Source organism: Pogona vitticeps, chromosome 6 (genome assembly GCF_051106095.1).
Source record: "Pogona vitticeps strain Pit_001003342236 chromosome 6, PviZW2.1, whole genome shotgun sequence".
NCBI classification, from domain to species: domain Eukaryota; kingdom Metazoa; phylum Chordata; class Lepidosauria; order Squamata; family Agamidae; genus Pogona; species Pogona vitticeps.
In genome coordinates this window covers 89562856-89584100 of record NC_135788.1, presented here as the reverse complement: position 1 = coordinate 89584100, position 21245 = coordinate 89562856, and the positions used below count along the sequence as shown (strand labels likewise).

The 21245-nt window shown below is 41.8% G+C and overlaps 1 protein-coding gene across 3 annotated transcripts in view; it reads right to left on the bottom strand.

Moving 5' to 3' along the window:
* RUNDC3A (RUN domain containing 3A) overlaps positions 1-12492 on the bottom strand; it is a 28243-nt gene extending 15751 nt beyond the window's left edge. For all 3 annotated transcript variants that reach the window (XR_013537540.1, XM_020799343.3, XM_020799344.3), the window contains exons 1-3: positions 11743-12492; positions 2337-2461; positions 2077-2210 (exon numbers count right to left, since the gene is read on the bottom strand). Coding sequence is in view for 2 of the 3 variants with exons in the window: in XM_020799343.3 (XP_020655002.2) it covers positions 2077-2210; positions 2337-2461; positions 11743-11849 (366 nt within the window). In the remaining variant the exon portion in view is untranslated. The remainder of the gene's footprint in view (positions 1-2076; positions 2211-2336; positions 2462-11742) is intronic.
* Positions 12493-21245: the final 8753 nt, after the last annotated feature.

Genomic DNA, 21245 nt, shown 5'->3' with positions numbered 1-21245 from the left:
TATAAGGGACATACGGATTGATACACTAACTCCAGTGTGACTGGATTGTTCAGTCACTACCATTATAGAAACTCTAGTTTCTCATTCTCAGAGGAAGCTGCCCTTGACATCTCTGCTTGAGACATTGCTGTGGGCTCCTTCTAGAACTGAGGCACACCCCGTTTGGGCCTTTAGGTCAAAACAGAGTGGGTGGAGTACACTGATAACTTGGTAGTTTTTTGCCTTTTCACTAACATGTAAAGTGTGCCACCCATTTTTAATTTGAGAAGTAAATGTACTTCAGCTGTAAAATATATATCCAACCCTATTCATCATTACATAAGTGCCCATGGACAAATTATTCCATGACCAATTGGCCACTTACTATTAAGGAGAATTGAAGAGAGGTTTTATAAAGCTGAACTTGGTCTATATGCAGAGAACATTATTTTAATGAACTCTGAGCCAGGGAAGTCATACATAACCAGAGGTGATAAAGATCATAAAGTATTTCAATGAGTCAGGAAGTTATTACATTAGCATTAATAATAAGGAGAATCCGAAAAGGAAATCAGGAGAGAGAAAAAATAGCAGACGTAAGTCTTAGGTTGCTCTGGTTCATAATAATGAAAAGGGTTATTTTACTTCATTTTCGTATTACAAGAGGTCATTCAAAGCTTTGGAGCGATGTGCCACTGATACGCTCCTCATCCCACAACACCAAGGAAGCAGTCAGCACCCTTGAACATTTCATGGGCTCAATAATGGGCTGGATGAGGGTGGAGAAGACAGAGATGCTGCTGATTAGTGGAAAGTCAGGTACGGGAAGCAGAACTCAACCTGTTCTCGAAGGGGTTTGACCTTCCCCTTTGCAGTCAGGGAGTACCTCTTTACTCTACACTGGGAATTCCAGGTGGCAGGGATGACAAGGAATGCTTTTGCATAGTGCGCCAGTTACAACCTTTCCAAAGTTGAACTGACTTAGCAACAGCCATCCATGCCTTAGCTGCATCCCATCTTGACTATTGCAATGCACTATGCAGGACTTCAATTGGTGTAATATATGGCAGGCAGGCTATTAAATGGTGTATGGCATTATGATCATTCAACCCACGTACCAAAAGACTGTACTGGTTGCTAGTTGCTTACCGGGCCAAATTCAAGGTGTTTTTTAATCTTCAAAGCCCTGAACAGGCCACAGTTATCTAGGGGGCCACCCATCTCATTCTGAGCTTGTCTGGATGTTAAGATCTTTAGGACAGTCCCTCTTTAAAAAACCCTACAGTTTAAGAAGACCTCCTAACATGCACAAAGAAGAGGCTCCAGGTAGTGATCTGCTTCCACTCTTACTGATTTTAAGAAAACAATAAAAACACATCATATACCATATCTTTTTATACTGGTGTATGAGGTCTAACCTGCTCTGATGTGCTTGTTTTAATCATCATCTTAGAACTGCAAAGCTGGATCTTGTCTAGCTGGACCAAAGCTATGGATCTCGTCCAGTCTTGTCAAGGAGGCACTGTGGGGAAGTGAGCTCCCATTTGATGGCTCTGCAGCCGGAGATCTAAACTAATCTGTATCCTTTGCTGATTTTAAAGGCTTTCAATGTATTTGCTTGATCTTCATGGTTTTATGGAAGGACTAGTTTATATGATTTGATTATTTTTAAAACTAACTGTGGTTTCATCTGCTTTTATTCTTTTAGAAAGTTTGTAAGCTTCCTTGTACACTGTCTTTTAGTGCAAAGGCATAAATACATAAATTCAATGAAGAAATATATTTAACACCCTGATTTTGTAAAATTATAGATGATGTGGAGAAAATGAATACAGAGGAATTATCTTCCTCTCTTACAATATTAAATCAGTCCTGGCAGTATCCCATGTCTAAAAGCACATTGATTTGGCAAGTCAATCTTCCTTCAGCAGAGCAGCCCTACCAATTGTTCCAGAAGGGAACAAGACACTTTGGAGGGGATAAGGATCTGTCCTTCAGTCTCATGGTTGCCTCCTGCCTCTAGCATTGGCTATCTTTCTGCCTCATGACAGCGTTTGACCCTGACGGGGGTTGTCTCAACCTAGGAGACCTTCTGACCTTGGCTCTCGAGGTGCTGATGTTCTCCATGTTTTCGATACTGCTGACACAGTTATTGGGGACTTTGCTGCAGGCCAGACGAATATAATCCCAGAAGCCACGTTGCCCATCAGAGCTGAACCAACTGACAGGACCTGAGGAATAGACAGCGAGGGAGAAACAGGTACAACAGGCTGTGAAGAGTAGACCCATAACCATTTTTCCCGGCTGCCCATGGCTGGTGCAGCTGAGTTATAAGCATCCCTCAGGATGACACCTACCATGGTCTCCCTTGAAACGATGGCTGAGTATGTGCTCCAAGATGGCTGCAAAGTTCACAAACTCCTCTGACGAGTCATCAATGGGCTCGATTGCATATTTTTCGAGTAGGGTCTTCACAGAGAATCTAGAAGAGATTGCAAAGTATGAAGTGGATTGGGGAGAGAGGGTAAAAATAGCTTTTCAGAAGTTCCCCTCACCTTCCCAATTTTGGGCCCTAACCACAAAGAACAGTTTCTCATTTCTTCTAAAGATGTGTATGAGCAACATCTCTCCTGTCCAGCCATAAAAGAATGACTGTTTGCTGAATTTCCTTTGAGCCAGAATGTAGCAGCCTCAGCCCTCAAACATGTAAAGTACCCTCTGAATAAATACAGACTGCAGTCACTGCCTATTGCCTTCCCTTTCCTAACTTTTGGGAGTGGGGCAAAGCTGGCTAGTCACACGGTATAGTTCTCAGGAAATTTATGTCCTAGTCCTCTTTGTTTCTTTTTCTTAATCCACCAGGGATAAAATCTGCTCTACTAAAGCTTTGATATCCATTTGCATTGCACATGTCAGGGGTTCCTTAACACTGTCTTTCAAGAGCCTTTTCCATGGTGACTGGTTGGTTACAGAGTTTTAAAGCATCAAAGTGTTGTATTCTGATTAGGAGTACAGGACTATGGGTTGGGAGATCCAAGATCTACTTCCAGCTGATCCAACAAAGTCACTGGATGACATTAGGCCAGTCACCCTGGCCCTCCATTTGACTTATTTCATAAAGTTGCTGTCATGAGAACAAAAGGAGGAGGAGAGCTATTTGTGCCACTTTGCGCTAATGAGGGGAAAGTTTTGACATAAATGCAACAATGTGAAAATGAGCAGGTTTTCAGATATTTGGGGAGGCTCTCCTCTTGATTGTGCCACCTTCACAGGCATATTTGGTAAGGACATGTGGGAAAGCCTTTTAAATGGCTCCTCCCAGGATGTGAAATGCCTGGTATTTCTAGATGTTCTCTACTATAGTCTACATCAGCCCTAAGCAGGATCACCAGTGCTCCTCAAAGATGGAGGACATAAGCCTGTCTTATGAATTTCTGAGGAATCCCAGGACAATATTTTTGAAAACCTGTGCCCTGTATCAATGAATGGATGAGAATGGCAGAGAGAGAGAGATCTGAACAACATTTTGTTAACCAAAGGGGTCTGCACATGTGAGGTGTTTAATACTGCTTATGATTCAACCTGCTAGGGATGTTTTGTTCTGATTTGCTTGTTTTGTCCTACTCTCAGAAGGAGAAGCTACCGTTTTTCCTTGCCTTGTGAGATGGTGAGATATTTTTCTGTCAACACTGATGAGAGTTCTAACATTTAAGAGGATGATTTTTGTACAAATTGTGCTACTGAGCAAAATGATTATTGGTGTTGCTTTACTGCATGGACTTCTAAAATTTAGTAACATTATCTGTATCTTCTTTTAATTTTTTTTAAAAACTGTTATTTTAATGATAAGATATAGTAATATTATTCATGCCCGTTTGCCCACAGTGAGAAACATGTTCATGAAAATGTTTCCTGTACAACTTTAAGGAACAATGTTACACTGACAGAATGATGGTCAGAAACAAGGCAGTTCCTACTGAAATCTGGGTTAGTCAGTTAAACCATTCTTTGGAAAACAGTAGATGATCCAGATGGGAGTAAATTGGAAAATACTTAGGTAAGTAGAAATAATTGCTGTTTCCTTTCATGCATCCAAAAGATGCATTTCCTTCAATATTGAGAACTGTACATTCAATTGGGAAAAGTTTTGCTAGAGCAACTCATCAAAGGTGGAGTTTAAGTCACTGCCTATAACTAATTTGCCTTCACAAAATGCCTCCAGTTGGTTGCCAATATCTGCCATGAATGCATTTTGACAGATACTTGGAGAGAGATACCTATCCTCCAGTGTACCTTAAATGAACACATACTGTAGCAACCGTTAGCATTACCATTAAACCTCCTTCAATGTAATCTTTACACTAGTGGAAAATATTCTCAATACTTTTTGGGGGGATTTTTGCAATCAGTGAATATTGTTTTATGTTAGGTTCATCATAAGATGAGGAACAGGTCTCCCCTATGATGGGAGTCCTGCAGAAGAAGATCTATAATTGATAAATTGTAACTTAAAGGTTAAGAAAGCAGAGATGAAATAGAATAATTTCTATGATATATGGGGCAGATTTCTTGAATATGTGGTAACAAGAGGAAAAGGGAAAGCTCCAAATCAGGAATCGATGCAGTTGTGGAGAAGAGGACAATAAAGGAAGAAGAAGAATAAAGACAGAGGAAGAAGAGGATCATTGCAAGAGGTCCCGACTAGGGTGGTGGGGAACACAGTCAAATTGTATTTTGGTTTATGTGTTTTATGTTTATGTTTATGTTGTAGTTCAAGGGGGGAAATTAAAAAAGAAAATCAGAATTGTTATTTTTATATGGGAATTAATCCTGATCTTTTCTTTCTTTATCACAGTACCAAACTCCTAAAATTCCATGTCAAGACCTTAAAATTAGTCATCATCCATTACGTAGCATAATACTGAAAAGTGAAATTGGCCATAAGTGAAGCTAGGGAATGCAATTTTTGTGTTATAAACTTAAGTACAGAATGTTCCTGCTCCTTCCCCAAATGCAATCAACCCATTAAAATAACAGGTTAAGAAGAAAAGAATACAGTAGGACCGCAGTATCTGAGGGAAATCCTTTCTAACCCACTCACCCCCTACATATGCCAGAAAAGGCAGATATAATGATGCTTATGTATAGCATAGTCTCTTGTTCGCTTTAGTGGACAGTTCTGATGGTACATCTTGGAATTTCCGTGCCCCCCTGCCCCCCATATTTCAGAAGGTTTTTTAATTTAATATTTTCAGGCAGGAGATAAGTGAACCCATGTGGATATGGTGATCCTACTATATATTTGACATTATACCTGTAACAGTAACAACATGACACTAAAATTAATCATCCATTAGCCTCTATGCTTGAGTTTCACAGACATCTCCCATTTAAAGACAACAGCAGAAGGGCTGAACCAGGAGAAAGAAAATCTCATTGAAGGTGGGAATTGTGCTTCAGAAGGAAGCAAAACAGGTAAAGAATACATGCTGTCCCTGGACAGTAAAGATGTGTAGGTGGTTATAACTTGGTAAAAAGCAGCAAAACAGGAGACAGATGAAGGTGGGTTCTCAGATATCCTCCAAGGGCTGAAAAGAAAAATTCCGGAATATCTTCTGTCCATTCTCAGTCCTGGTTAGCTGATGAATCTATCCATAGTGACTTTCCTGCTTGCAACAGCCATACTGAAGTCAGCTGTTTTCTTGCCTCAGCAGGCATTTTGCACTGGACAGTTTTTCCTTCCACAGTGAGAATTATTTTGCTGGGGCAGCCCATGTGATATATGTATGCTGTTGCTTTGTCTGAGAATCTTTGTATGCTCTTAGCAGACATTCTGGTGCCTCAGGGTGATCAGACTTGAGGTGAAATATTTGCGCTTCAGCAAATGATATTCAACAGACCAGTGATTATGCAGTGATCCCAAGATAACGTATTTCTTCTCAAAAATAGCTCTTTTTTCCCTGCCATTTCCCCATAGCAACATTGTCCACAGCTGTCTACAAGAGACGTTTTCTGCACTTGGGATTTTGGGGTGAAAAAAGCCATAATTTGCCCCAGACCATTCTTGAGCTATACCTCTGTATAAAATGATGGTCCATGGAATTAGCTATAACAGTTGATAAATTAGGTGACGCCAGATGCTCACTGGTTTTCTACATCCTTCACATTAGTGGTTTCCAACCTTGAGTAATCCAGGTCTTCTTCTTGAACTGTGACTCCCAGAAACCTCAGCCAACATTGCTAGTGGTGAAGGCTTATGGGAGCTGCAGTCCAAGAGCACCCGGGCTACCCAAAGTTGGGAACCACTGCCCCACCACAATTGTCACCACTCTCCACTCAACCAGGTCTTTTTAATTAATCAGCCAGTGATTTTTTTTTGCTTGATGTATATGTGCAACATCTGCTTCCCTAAGAGAAAAGAGACTAATTTTGCACAGACATTTTGCACAAATTACAGAAGCCCCAAAGAGACAAACCACACTCCTTGTCTCATTCTCACAACAGGCGCAAAACAATCTTTCAGGAACCAGCGTGTCAAAAGCCTGCCTCATGGAGAATTAATAATGCTACAGGGTGTTTTATTTCACATTCCTACCTTCACTTCCCTACTACTTCTTCATTATCACTTCCCATAGGCCCCTTCTGCAAAACAGGCAACTTAGAAAACCAAGGAAATCTATCGAAGTTCTATGTAACCATGATATTCCACCCCCTCACTTTGGTGCTGTTTATCCATCTAGTTTAATGCATCTTACTTTTAACAGTCAAATTGGAATGCACCATCCCTTTGATGCCCACACCACTAGCTGGCCCACAGCTTGTTTGATACTAAGGTTCATCAGAAAAAGGCAGACTAACATGGAAAGAAAGTGGTGAGAAAGCATTTTGGTGGAATCACACATCTTTTCAAATGCTGTGATGAATTCTTAAATTTCACACATAAAGAAAATCTACAGCATTTAAAATAAATTAACAAACTGTCAATTAATATTTGAATCAAAGTTATACTAAGAAGAGACTCATTTGAAAGCTGCTTCCAGATTAGGCTTCTAATGTTCACCTTGTCTTGCTTCTTTCAACATTTATATAGGAGACCAACTAATACTGTCATCCACTTGTAATCCTGTCACATTTTCCCATCACTTTTTTTTTCTTAGCAGCAGAAAATCCATTAAGAAGGAGAAAATCCATTAAGAAGCACAACTGTTTTTATAGTCATGCATAGGAAATTGTGGAACTGAAGCACCAGGGGAGGTGTTCTGCATAAACAGCAAAATGTTAAGGATTCTCTTCCTTTTACTATTGTTTCATTCACATCCATGCTTAATACAACTAACAATCAGAAAAACCAAACCAGCAAGTTTTCTAACCCTGTTGTATAGCAAAAGCTAAACAAGCTAAACAAGGTGTGGCACCTTGAAGGCTAAAAGATACATTTCTGGTTGAGTTTTCATTGGTTGTAGTCTACCTTCTCAGACATATGGAGTACAATATTTAGACATGGGTTAACAAATACAGTATAATGGTTATGGGAACGAGGACCAGATGAAGAGATAAAATGTACAAATAATGAAATTTCAGAGTAACAATAGCATTAATAACCCAAGTAATGAAATTTCAAAGTGTTGATTAGATTATCTTGGACATACTCGAAGTGATTAATTGACTGAATGGATGCCTGATGGTCTCAAACAGAGTATGACCAGAACTACTTCTGAAGCAACACGGTGGTAAGAAAACCATAATGGAGAGTGCAAACGAGTTAGACCAAATTAGGTCCAAATCACAAAAATCCTTAACAGCCAAAGACTCTTGAGTGAGTAGATGGCCAACATGTATGGATTCACCCAATAATAGCTCAAAACAATGTGGTGTCTGAGGTAGAAAACTCAAATAGCACCCCCTCCATGCTCACCTCCATCTTGGTACAACTATAACAGAGAGCTACATAACTGACAGCTTGCTTCCTGTTAGAAATCTACCACCCAAAGTTGTCCACATTGTCTTGCCTAATGGCATATTTGGCCTAGATCCATCCACAGAGTAATATCACTCAATCCTAGAAGATCTGGAAGGCTGACCATTCATTTTGACTTGTACAATACTCTCTGGCAGTCCTTGGGACATGACTGACTCCCAGCTTGATTCTTCAAGAAATCTATATAAATATCCTGGATAGGGCTAACTGCAGTAATCAGGAGCTGTGGCTATGTGGTACCCACACGTACTTTACAAACAAGAGGTCACAAGTTTAAATTCTGATGTGACCAACTTTGTTTTGTTTTGTTTTAGTAGCAGGTAGCAGAGGATGGGGGCCAGTGTGGTATAGGGGACAGAGTGCTTGACGAGAATTCAGATGACCTGAGTTCAAATCCTCATACAGCTTTGAAAATCCACTAGAGGTAACAATTGCAAACCATTCACTGACCATCTCACATACCTAAAAATCCGGTTAGGGTCCTCATCAGTCAGAAGCAGCCTGACAGTATACAATATATATCAGCAACAAGCAGATGATAGGAAAGACATGTGCCTAACATTGCTGGAGAGAGGCTTGCAGTCTGAACAGACCAAGGAGGGATAAACAGTTTAAAAGGCTCCTAGATTATGTTGGCAACCTATGGCCTGACTGTTCCATTTCTCTTCCTTTGCAACAACAACAACAACAAATCAAATTGCAGCCCAATAGAAGACCAGAACATTTCTATTTGGAGCTGTTTCACAAGAGCAGGAGGGGCGATATCAATGGGGAAAAATAAATATCAGCACAAAATCAAGGTTTTCCACCACCACACCACTCCTCTGCATGCTCTTTTGAATTTCTCTTGATTGTAAGATTTTTATAACTGAATGCAGGTGATATTAAATTAATAAAGAGTTAAGGTGCTCTGTGGTCCATGCCTATTCATAGCTACATCCAGTGGAGATCAGTGGGGCTTACTCCAGCAAGGGGGTATAAGGCTGCAGTCTAGATTTCCTTTTTACTACTTCACTTCTACCTTTTTTCCTTAAATGCCTGCCTGTATTGTTGGCTTCTGGTTATAATAAATAAATTCTAACCTATAAATTAGCAGAATTAGCATATAGAAGCTGGAAGTAGATAAAAACCACTGTTTGTATAGTATAAGATTTTGTGATCTCCCATATTGTGTTTGTGCCAGGAACTGATATTCAAATAATCATTTAAGACTTGGTTTAAAACAATAAATAAACTAATTATAAATGTATGAACTATATTACATAATACATAGTGTTTAGTTGTTTGGTATGACAGCCATATTCTAGTAAATAATTTTCTTTATTTTGTTATTGCAGTCATAATATCTTAACTGGCCCTAGTGCATATTAGTTATTTTATTTCTGTATGGCAAAAGACACATTCTATGTTAATACCACATTCTGCTCCTAGCAAACACATTATAAACATTTATATACACATATACATACATTCTGTGTTGCATAAATATCGACATGTATTGACAATGATTGAGACACCCAATGTGGTGTAGTAGGCAGAGTGATAGACTAGGACTCAGGAGGCCTGGGTTTGAATCCCCACTCGGCCATGGAAGCTCACTGAGGGTGTGGAACTGGTAAAATCACTCTAACATACCTTGAAAGCCCAATTAGGGTCACTATCTGTCAGTTCCAACTTGATGACACATAACATAACATTGAGAATATCAGTATAATCTGTTTTGGCTTTCACCATGCTGGTATCTTCCAGATGTGTAGACCACATTCCTCATCACCCCAGACAACACAGGGAGGGACACACAAATGTGTCCAACACAAATGGAGGGACACCAGGTTCAGGAAGGCTGACTACTCTCTATTCTTTCTCCTTTTTTCTTTAAGAAGCATATAAGCTATCATCAGCAGGTAGTGTGATACCTGGTTCAGATATTTACATTTCTGCATACAAGGAAGTTGAGCCATTGTCTGTGTTATGTGCCATTAAGTCAAAACGTAGGGCTTTCGAGGTAAGTGAGATGTTTAATAATCTTCTCTGAAATACAGAGCTGGAAGGGGCCCCATGGATCATCAGAACCTATCAAGGAGGCACGGGGGGAATTGAACTTCCAACCTCTGGCTCCACATAAACCCTAAACCACCAGTTCCACACTCACAGTGAGCTTCCATGGCTAAGGGAATCCAGACCTTCAGAGTCCTAGTCCATTACCTTATCCACTACACCAGTGGTTCCTAATCTTGAGTAACTCAAGTGTTCTTGGACAGCAATTTCCAGAAGCTTTCACCACCAGCTGTGCTGCTAGGGGTTTCTGGGAGTTGCATCCCCAAAACACCTGGGTTATCCAAAGCTGGGAAACATGGCAATACACTACACCGGGTAGAGCCGTTCTCCACTGTGACAATCTTAGTTTCCCTTCTCCAGCTTTTTTGTATGTTATTTTGAGATGGGCTAATTAGAGATGTGCCTAATATTCCAAGGACAGAAGAGTAAACTTAATGAGAATTCATCAGTCCTTTAAAAATATACTGGGCAGGATGGAGAAGCTCTCTCTCTCTCTCTCTCTCTCTCTCTCTCTCTCTCTCTCTCTGTCTGTCTGTCTGTCTTCATGGATCAAAAGCATGCTTCTCCATCTAAAGTCAGATCACTCTGTCTCTGCTTCAGCAGAGGCATACCTGAGAATGAGACAGGGTCAAGAACAGGAAACTCCTGTAACAAGGATAAGGTAAGGAGACGGCTCTCCTCCTTCCTTAACGCCTTTTGTTGGGAAAAGGTTGTTGCTACGGCAGCCCGGTTGCCTCTGGGATCCCACCCTCCTCCACCCTCCTTTCTGCTGCTCATAAGATGCTTTCCAGTGACGTCACTTCCCAGTTTTCACATCTCCCAAACCAGGGTGCCTTATATCTATCTTTGCACACTGTTTCAGCACATAACTCCCTATTTTCTTCCTTCTTACCCTCAGGGAGAAGGCACAGTGAAAACACTCCCTGCCTCTCCACCTTTTCTTTCCAATTAGCTTCTGCTTTATGTATGACATAACCCCCATCCACTTGGCCAGGAAAGGTAACAGTTAACAGTGACAACTGAACATGCTGTTCAACCTTCTTTCCTACCTCCCAGAATTTTCGACATTCATTCCCTTACATAGACACCCTTGTTAAGCACCCATGAAATGATCACCTTTGGGAGGAAAATACATAGATGCCAAAGAGAAATGGAGTAGGACTGATCAGGCAAGAATTCCTTCCCTAAGTGAGCTGGTGCTGTGTGGCAGTGGGGTGGGGGTTCTAGACTGTTAGATTCCCAGTTATTTCATATAAGGAGCCCATGTCTGAAAACCAGAATCCTGCAAAAGACAGAATAGACACACTTGTTGAAAATTGGACCCTGGAAACACAATAGAGCATCTTGTGTTTGCATCCACTGCCTTTGGCCTGTATCCATCCTCTCTCCTTCCTTCCAGCTTGATGCTTGCTTGACGCTTGCTTTTTTTCTCTCTCAAAGGTTTCACAGATGCTGGTCTCCCTGATCTGTTTTCTGCTTATGTCACTGTTTTTTCCTCTGCTCTTGCATTTTCTAACCTTTCCTCCGCTCTCCCACTCCATGTGCGCTACCCAGAAGGACGGTGCCCTGTGTCCAGCCATGTTGACCGTTCTGTGAAGAGGAAGATCTCGAGACCATGTTCCAGAAACCCATCCTAGCGGTTCCATCGTGTCCATTCACTCGACCTCCCTTGTCCGCTCCAAGCCAGGGCACAGCGCACACCTCGAGGCAATAAAAGGAACCCTTACCTGCAGACGGTAATCAGGTTTTTCCTTTCCACCGCAATATTCCTGGAGGATGCTTTCTTGGAAGACAGCCCCAGCGCCATGGTTGACTGGATACAGTTCGGTTCCATCCAGGGGAGAGACGTTCTCGATCGACGGGATGATGCCGACGCCGCCGCTACCACCCCTTCTGCCGCCCCCTCCCCTTCTTCTTCCTCCCCCTCCTCCTCCTCCTCCCCACCCCCTCCCCTCCCCCTTCCTCTTCTTCCTGCCCTCCCCCAGAAAACCAGGCGTTGAGTGAACCTTCCCCAAGATCGGATGGCTCTGAAATACCTCCCTCCTCTCTCTCTTCCTAAAATTAGCTCCAGCCCCCTTCTTGGACGGCAAGGGAGGGGAAAAAACCCGGGGAGAGATGGGAGAACAAGGAAAGATGGGCCGGCGAGAGCGGAGAGGGGGCGGGAGGGAGGGAGAGAGAGAGAGAGAGGAAGGCCGGGAGGAGCTCTCCTTGGTCCTGATGGAAAACAGACTCCTCCTCCTCCTCCTCCTCCTCCTCCTCCTCCTTCTCTCCCCCCTCCCAATAGGAAGCCAGCCCCGTCCCTCCCCACCTTTTACCAATGACGTGATTGTGATGGAAAAGAGCTGGAGGCTGTGAGGAGAAAGAAGAAAGGGCGGTGGGATGAGGGCGAGGGAAGAGACGGCTTCCAAGGCTGGGAAAGGAGAACCTCCTGCAGCTTTCCCCAATGGGGTGGCTTTCTCCAGCTCTGCTGGACTCCCAAAACCCTAGCCCAGGGCATGCTGGGAGTTGAAGTCCAAGACATCTGGAGGAGGGCACCCGGCTGGGCACGGGCCTCACCGAAGGAACAGGATGTGAACCACCTTGGAGAAGATGGATCCCCCTTCCCTTTCCCGGCTAGTTATTCCTCAGCCACCGCCAAGAACGAGTGGTTTGGGCTTGCTCAGGGCTTCACTGCCTGAATGCCTCCATCAGTCTCCCCGTGTAAGATCCCCAATTTACAAAATGCCCTTTAAATCAATGTCAAAACTTTTGTCTGCCTCAAAAGGGCAAACCACGCAGATGATTAACGGGGAATCTAAATTAATTTTTAAAAGTCCAGAAGAACTTATAAATTCAGAAGAACATGGTGGGAATTTTAGCAACTGAGTTGCTACAACGGGGGGGGGGGGCTGTTTCCCAGTCTGCTGCTGTGACTGGTAGTACCCCAATCCATTGCCTGAGGTGACTAGTTTGCATCATCTACCAGGAGAGCTGACTAAGACTGAAAAGGGTCTCCCATCCACAGCCATTCAGTGGACACAGCAGTAGGGAGGAGACACAGAAATAACCTTAGGTCTCTGTGCTAGATCTTTCTGTTTGTTTGTTTTTTTTCAACTGAACCAGACTGATTTGTATTTGTCTGGAGTCTAGACAATACCATTTGATAAAGTTCAGTTATATCAGTTTTCATACTACTGGCTGGGGCTGGTTGCAGGGATCACATAACCCCCCACCCCTTTACAGCAGCTCCACTGGCTGCCGATCCATTTCTGGGCAGAATTCAAGGCACTGATTCCAAACTATAAAGCCCTAAAAAGCTTGGTCTAAGGCATTTCAAGGACCTTGTCTCCCTTTATATGCCTGCTCGAGTGCTAAGATCATCAGGAGAGGCCTTTATCTCGGTCCTTCCACCTTCCCAGGTGTCTTTGGTGGGCACATGAGAGAGACCTGCTCTGTTGCTGCTCCCAAACTCTACAATTTCACCCCACCGGAGGCTAGATTGGCCCCATCTTTGTTGTCCTTTTGCAAAGAGGCAAAGGCCTTTCTTTGCAGGCAAGCTTTCTCTCTGCAGCTGGCTGCCTGAGAGGACTTTTTAAAAATTGATTGTTGTATATTATTGCTTTGAATGTGTTTTGGTGTTGCTTAGGTTTTTTGTATGGTATTTGTTTGATCCTTTTTAGGTTTTGTATACTCATTGTTAGCTTTAATATTCTCTTTTAATGAGGTAAGCCACCTTGGGTCTTTTTAAGAAGTAAGGCAGGCTAAAAATAAAATAAAATATTACTGGATACCCTCTTTGCTCTCCTCATCCCCCAACATTATTAAACGTACACAACACACTAAGTGTGGCACATACCTTCATTTATGAGACATAATTAAAATATCCTTCCCTTCCTTGGAGATCTGGAGAAAAAAAATATTTCGGAGCTACTTACATTTTTTATTAAAATGTTGTTGCCCATTGATTATCTGATTCATAAACTTATGGTCAGAAAAATATTTCTCCTGATCAATTCATCTGCTCCCAAGAGGTTTTGGATTCTTTTTTTTTTTAAATATGAAACATCCAGACTGGGCCACTGATTTTGTACTCACTTAGAGCAACTACATTAGCTGCAGCACTGAAAGATGTCATCCAGGAAAGTACAGCTACCTACATGTATACACAAGGTGTATATATCTATATAGTGTGTGTACATATGTAGATATATAGATTTTTTTTATAAAGATAGACACATTGATAGACAGATAAAGATATTGAATGTGTTTGAACACCCATGTGTACGAGTGTGCATGCATAGGCACACACACACACACACAAACACACATATATGGCTTGCTTCCTCCTGCGCCCTACTGGTGGGCTTTGGTATAATCTGCGGAGCAGAATAAGGAAATGGCTGGAGGCGAGCTGATTTTGCTATGAATCAGCCAAAGTGCACGGCCCTCTGCTCCCGTCCAGCTGCCTATCACCTGATAAAGTTTGGCAATAGGGACAAGGGTTGCTAGGTGATCTGGTGAAATGAAGAACTGCCTGACCTCTTCTTGTGTTTTATCCAGGAGCCATTGTCAACCTTTGTGAAGCTCTTCATGACATAGAAGTAATAAAGATTCTCACCAGAGCTTGGAAATCTTACTTTCTTTGGACTACAACTCCTACAGTCTGTCAGCCAGTATGAAGCAATAGTCCAGAAGCATAACACTTCCAAGGTCTGATCCTGTCTGCTAATTATCTGTATATCAAGCAATTGTTAAAGATAACAAAGCAGTTGTTGTTTAATCGTTTAGTCGTGTCCGACTCTTCATGATCCCATGGACCTCAGCATGCCAGGACCTCCTATCTTGCACTGCCTCCCGGAGTTTGGTCAAATTCATGTTGGTAGCTTCGATGACACTGTCCAACCATCTCTGTCATCCCCTTCTCCTCTTGCCTTCACACTTTCCCAACATCAGGGTCTTTTCTAGGGAGTCTTCTCTTCTCATGAGATGGCCAAAGTATTGGAGCCTCAACTTCAGGATCTGTCCTTCCAGTGAGCACTCAGGGTTGATTTCCTTCAAAATGGATAGGTTTGTTCTCTTTGCAGTCCAGGGGACTCTCAAGAGTCTCCTCCAGCACCACAATTCAAAAGCATCAATTCTTCAGCGGTCAGCCTACCACAACAGAAGTCTGAAATTAAAGTTGACCTGTTTTTAGTGTTGTGAATGTAATTAGAAACATGTCATAATGAAATGTCTCAAAGTACTTTCCCAGTAACTACTAAACGATGTCCATTACCCCTCCCATCCCTCTCCCACAAAACACATAGAAGGGATCCCAAATCCATTCCTTGGTTAGATTTGAACTCTCACGGTCTTTCCCAGCCTTTGGTTCTCATAGATTGCTGGAGATCAACTCTAGTAAGCCATGATTGTAGTTTAACCACTTCTGGACATCCAGGGTTTGGAAAAACATTTAATTTTTCCATATAAGTATGTGCAAATTAAGCTCTGATGGTATGACACAATGTGGATTGAAAAAAAAAAACCTAACCTGATTCAAGCCACAGAATTGTTGAGCTGCAGAGAAAGGAGGGACAGGAGAAGGGAGGACCCTAACTCCTAGTAGGGCCAGCTGGCTATTGAGAGATAAAGCAGCTATTGGTGGAAGGCCTACCTCAGAGATAGGCCTAATCATAAAGCACCTCTCTGCTGTGTGGAGCAGCTGGCACCACCCAAATGCTTCCATTTATGTGCTGCTGGAGACCAAAGTCTCTAGCTGTATGGTATGTGTTTTTTCAAATATTTCAAGGAACATTTCATTGGCTGAGTATGCTCACAGTCCCTCTGAAAATCTTCCAGTAACAGAGCCAGTTGCTTTACTTTACCAAAAGGATCTCTACTGAATTTTTTTAAAAAAAATGTATTTCACTTGATTAAACGTTTTCTACACAATAACGGTCTGCTAGTTCAAATCAATGAGACACTTCCCACAGGCCCCACCAACACCTATACCCTAATTTGGAGCCTCCTCATTTCTTTACACGTGATGGATCATGAAGTTGCAGTTAAAATATGAGCCCAAATGTACAGGGTTTAGGCTAGCTTTCCTCCCCTCAAACCTGAATACAATTAGGTTGGATGACCATTCCCACCACCCTCCCCAGGTTACATGGCTCCAAGATTTCATGAAGATGAGTCTTGATTTTGTATCAAAAAGTAAAGAAAGAATGTACCTTACTTGCAGAGAAATTTGAAGGCTGCAAGCCATTTCTATAGATTCCAAGATAGCTTTGCATATGAGGTGGTGGATTTTAAACCAGTACACAGCACACAAACCAGTACACAGACTACACTATCTCCTGCCAATCCATGGACAGCTACCGGGGCCACCATAGATCCTACCAGTGTATAGATTTCTAACTGTTAGGTGAGTATAGTCAGGAAAATAAACAAAGCAGTAAAGACAAAAAAATATATATTATGTGGATATATATTATGTGGATTGTTGGAATCAAAGTTGTGCAACTTTTGAAGATCCCATCCGTCCCTGCCTTGCTTCAATCACTTTGTCGTAGGGAAGCTTTTCCAAGGCAATCTCCCACAAAGTTCCCACAAAGTTCTTACAGTTTACCTGCAAGCAGATGTACCTGTCTACAAGGGAGCCAAGATACTTACAGTGTTAGGCAACCACAAGGAAAATTGCCATTCACTGGCGGTTGTGATCCACAAACTGAAGGCCAAACTTTCATTCTAATTAAAGATATGGGATCTGAAGCAAACACCCCCATGTTGATGGACTGCAGCTCCCACCCTCCCTAATCATTGGCCTCCCTGCTTGTACGATGCAGGAAATGTGCTTTTAGAAATGTTTTAAACTGCTTTTATGTATCCACTAGGTTTAGTATGATATCTGTTTAACTATTTTTTCAAAATATTGTAATAATGTATTGGTTTTTTTTAGCTTTCAATATTGTCTATTTTGTTTGAGACTCATGAGGGGAAAAAGTATGGCATAAATATTTTAAATAAATAAATAGGAAAAGTGATGAGAAAGACATTAAGTTCCATCCAAAGAAAAGGGTGGGTGATTAGTGGTTAAATAAAGCAATTGCCTTTGCTTTGTGTAGAAAGACTACACAGATCTTTCTCTCTCTTCTTTTTAATGGATAATAAGCCCATTAATTTTAGATGCTGGATTTAACACTCTTAGAGGGTACCCCCTCTTTATATATTAGTATGAGTCAACTGGATTTGTTCCAAAGTGTGGGAAACCAGCCCCGTGGCTTTGACTGGCCCTGTGCCTCATTCTGTTGAGTAGGGGCCCTAGAGATCTGTGTCTTACCATCGTGTCCTATCACAGAGTTGAATTTCATCTGAGAAGAAGGTGTGATTCCTGGGGGAAAAGACCAAGTAGAGGGCTCACGACACACTTTTGAAGTTTATGTGTTACCTTTTATTTTTATTTGGTTTCCTTTTCAGTTCATTAAGGATACTTCCAGAAGGACATTTCCAGGACAGGCCCTATCACAATCATCAAATGACATGGTGGAGTCATTCTGTCTTTTTCCTCTGGATTCATTTTTTGTGGGAGAAAATAGAAAAAGCTGTAAGACAACATAGGAGATTGCGAGGATGCAATATGTGTTAGACTTTCTTTCCATTCTCTGAATTAGATAGGACAATTTGGTAATAGATATCTGATCTGAAAACGACATGGAAGCATTTTGGGAAGAAATAAGTGACAACAAGGCAACATCTTGGGTGGGGGCACCCTAATCCCACGAGCCTTCTGGCTCACTGCTTTTTTGCTGCTGGGCCACAAAATCTCAGCTTCAGGTTAGTGGCACAACCACACGCCACACAGTTTAGCTTTATAAGAAGCCATGCAGTGAGCAAGCATCTTGTTTTAAACCTGCTTGATGGTTCCAGGATGCATTTGGGAGTACGAATTAACTTTAAAGCAAGGTCTGCACTCCCCTTGCACCTTATTTTAAAGTAAAATTGCAGGGATTTTGTTTTGCTGCTGTCCCACTGATTTGGTTCCAAAATGTCAAAATCAGTAGCAGTGACTGCATGGGCACAAAAATGGCTGGGGTTGCATGTTGCCGAACCCTGCATTAAAGCAAACACCACAGTTCATGAGGTTCAAAGCAGGATAGGTAATTTTTCTATAGCTTTGACTCCGTTATCTAACATAGCCAGTATAATATTCTCATCCTTTCCACAACTTTCCATGTACCCCTCATCCTACATATGTAAACTTGTTTGATTCTGACCAGCAAGTCAACCTGAACCATTTTGAAAAGTATATTCCTTGCTTCTGTGAACTGACCAAAAAGAACTCCTAATGGTTTCTACCGTTGGCTTCCTCCTCACCCTTGCCTTTCCCTGAAAAAACAGAGATCCAAAATGAAGAATCTACATTATTCATTACAAGTGTAGCTTGGATGTTACCTCATTTTTGGCCACAAGAATCAATCAGGAAATTGTGGCTTTCCATATGATTCTCCCTGACTCTGTTAGTATACCCACTTCTAATGCAACAAAATACAGTCATACATGCGCTTCCTGCTGGCTTCCCAGAGTTTATATTTTGCCAGGAAGCAGCCACGGCATTGATTCAGATGCCAGAACTGAGCCATTAATAAAAGAAGATGACAATGATGATGAATGTTTATAAATCTTCCTGGAACACCTGTATTCTGAACTGGAAGTTAACCCAAAATATGGGAACTCCATGGTAAAAGAAAGGAACTTTGTACCTATTCAGATCAAATCTGGTCTCAAATTATAGTCAAGTGGTGCCTGGTACGCTCAGTTACATAGGTGTAGCACAGCTTAAATGCATGAATAGCATGGAAGTTATAAGCATGCCTGTAAGTCTAATACGACTCATAGCTACCGTGCAGTACACGCGTGCCCTCATTCATTCGCTTCTGCAAATGATCAGCAGTGTCTCCTTTTGTGGGCGTGAGATAAGAAATGTCCTTTTGCTGGGCCTCTCCTGAGGCTTCAGCACTACTTAGATTAGCAGCATATTCCGAATGGCCCTCTTGGTATCCTCAAGGGCAGATGCAAGACTGTTTGCTGCCTGAGGCAATGCGCCAAGCAGTAACTCTCCCCCCAAAGTTGTGGTGGGAGCAACTAGCCTTGGCATCTGAAGCCAACAATTCCTCCAACACCTCTCTTCATCACCTCAGCAGTTCATGATAATTAATGATCTAAGTCATGAATAACAAATGTTTTCATTTGATGCAAAATCTGCTTCTTGAGCTGCCTGCCTGCCTTTGCTTCAAGGTAGGCCAACCCTAACAGAAGCTGAGAAGTTTGTATTAAATGCCCTTCCATGACACCAGAAATCTGCTGCCTTGGGGCTGCACGCCTCTTCATAGTGGGGCACAATCTTTCTTGTTGTTAATATCTAATGGTCCCATAGAACTAGCCATGAGCCCTTTGGCCCTTAACAAGGCATAGTGATCATGGAGAAGACCCCTGTCTCAAACCCCGCCAGTCAATTTACACAATGTGGGGCTAGAGGGAGCCATGGTCTGGTTCACTGTAAAGGCATTAGCTTCCTACAGGTCTGATTTCAATTGCTGGTGTCTCAGTTTTAAAGACTATACTCTGACAAAGAATGTGAAGCAGAAAGCTTTCTGAAGTAGATTTCCAGATACTGCCAATCGATCGTTACATATTATTTCTCAACACATACAAAATATTGATGAAATGTGACAAGAGGCAAACCACACTGATAGCTGGTTTGTTTTTTTTTTAAACATGGTCATTAAGAGCATTCAGCTCTTTCCCTAGCAATCAGTTGTGTCTGAAATGTTTTGCAAAACTGTTGATTGCCTGAGCTATTTTTTTTTAAACTACTCTCCAGTAACTAGGATCATGATCCGATGGGGATCTCATCAATGCACTGAAGAGTTTTACAATAAAAAGGTTCAAAAATATGGAAAAACAACATTCCTCATACACTTTCTTCTATACAAACTGTTGAGCTCTTTTATGTACAGTTTTGGGAGATTGTATTGAATCTTGGGCAAGCTGCACAGATCTAGGATGCCCCAGAAGTAGGGAATGATACTCTACACTTTAAAAAAATGTCAGAAGCATTGCCATAAGTCAGAAATGACTAGACAGCATGTAATTATTATCATGGAGCACACTGTCACAGTTTTTATTAGCATAGTGTTTGTGTATCATCTTCCTTGGGGGATTTCCGGATGGAAGGTTCCTTGTATAAGTAAACTTCTTCTGAGTGTTCTATATCTAGAAAACCCTGACAAGAATTGACTTCAGAATTAACTTCATGCCCTGTTGTTGTTGTTGTTGTTGTTGTTGTTGTTGTTGTTGTTGTTGTTGTTGTTGTTGTTGTTGTTGTTGTTGTTGTTGTTGTTGTTGTTGTTGTTGTTTTATTATTATTATTATTATTATTATTATTATTATTATTATTATTATTATTATTATTATTATTATTATTATTATTATTATTATTATTATTATTATTGAAATTGCCTGGTGTGGCCACACATGTGCAGACATGGCCAAACAGATACTTCCAAGTAGAACATGGTTTACGCGAAGGCTTTCACGGCCGGGATCTAATGGGAACCATTAGATCATGGTTCATGATTATTTCAAAGTCAGCCATGCAAAATGGACCTGTGATAACTCATCCAAAGTGAATAAGGTCCAGAGATATGCAGTGCCTGCCCTGTCCTTCTTTCTCTCTTCTAGCAGAGTTCTTCAACTGAAAAATGTGGAATGAGTTCTTTCTCAGGGCTGCTTTAGTAAAGCTTTTGGTGGAAAGAGGATTCTCTGTGAGCAGCTTTGAAGAAGGAAAAAAATAAAACACCAGCCCCTTCCTTTGGGAAGGTTCCCCTCTTCTTCCCACATCCCTCCACCCCCAGCAAAGGGAATCCCCAGTTTATCTCCAGCATGTCAATCTTCAAAGAAGCCAACGTGACTCTCAAGGGCTACCTACTCAGTGTGGGAGGAGGAGAAGCTACCACGCTTGGGAACTTCTTGTATCTGATTAGGGACTTCTAATGTTGGTGAGAAGAGCGCTAGCTAGTTGCAAGGGGCGTGACATGAAAGTTCAAGGGGATAGATGGTTAGTAGGGAGGCTGCCCCACATGGAAAGCCCAGATAATGTTGTTTACCGGTTTTTGGACAAAAATGTAGAATCTAAACATGCCAGCACCTCCAAGGACAGGTGGCACAAAAAGATTAAAGTGGAAACCATGAGTCAGGACTTTGAAGCTCC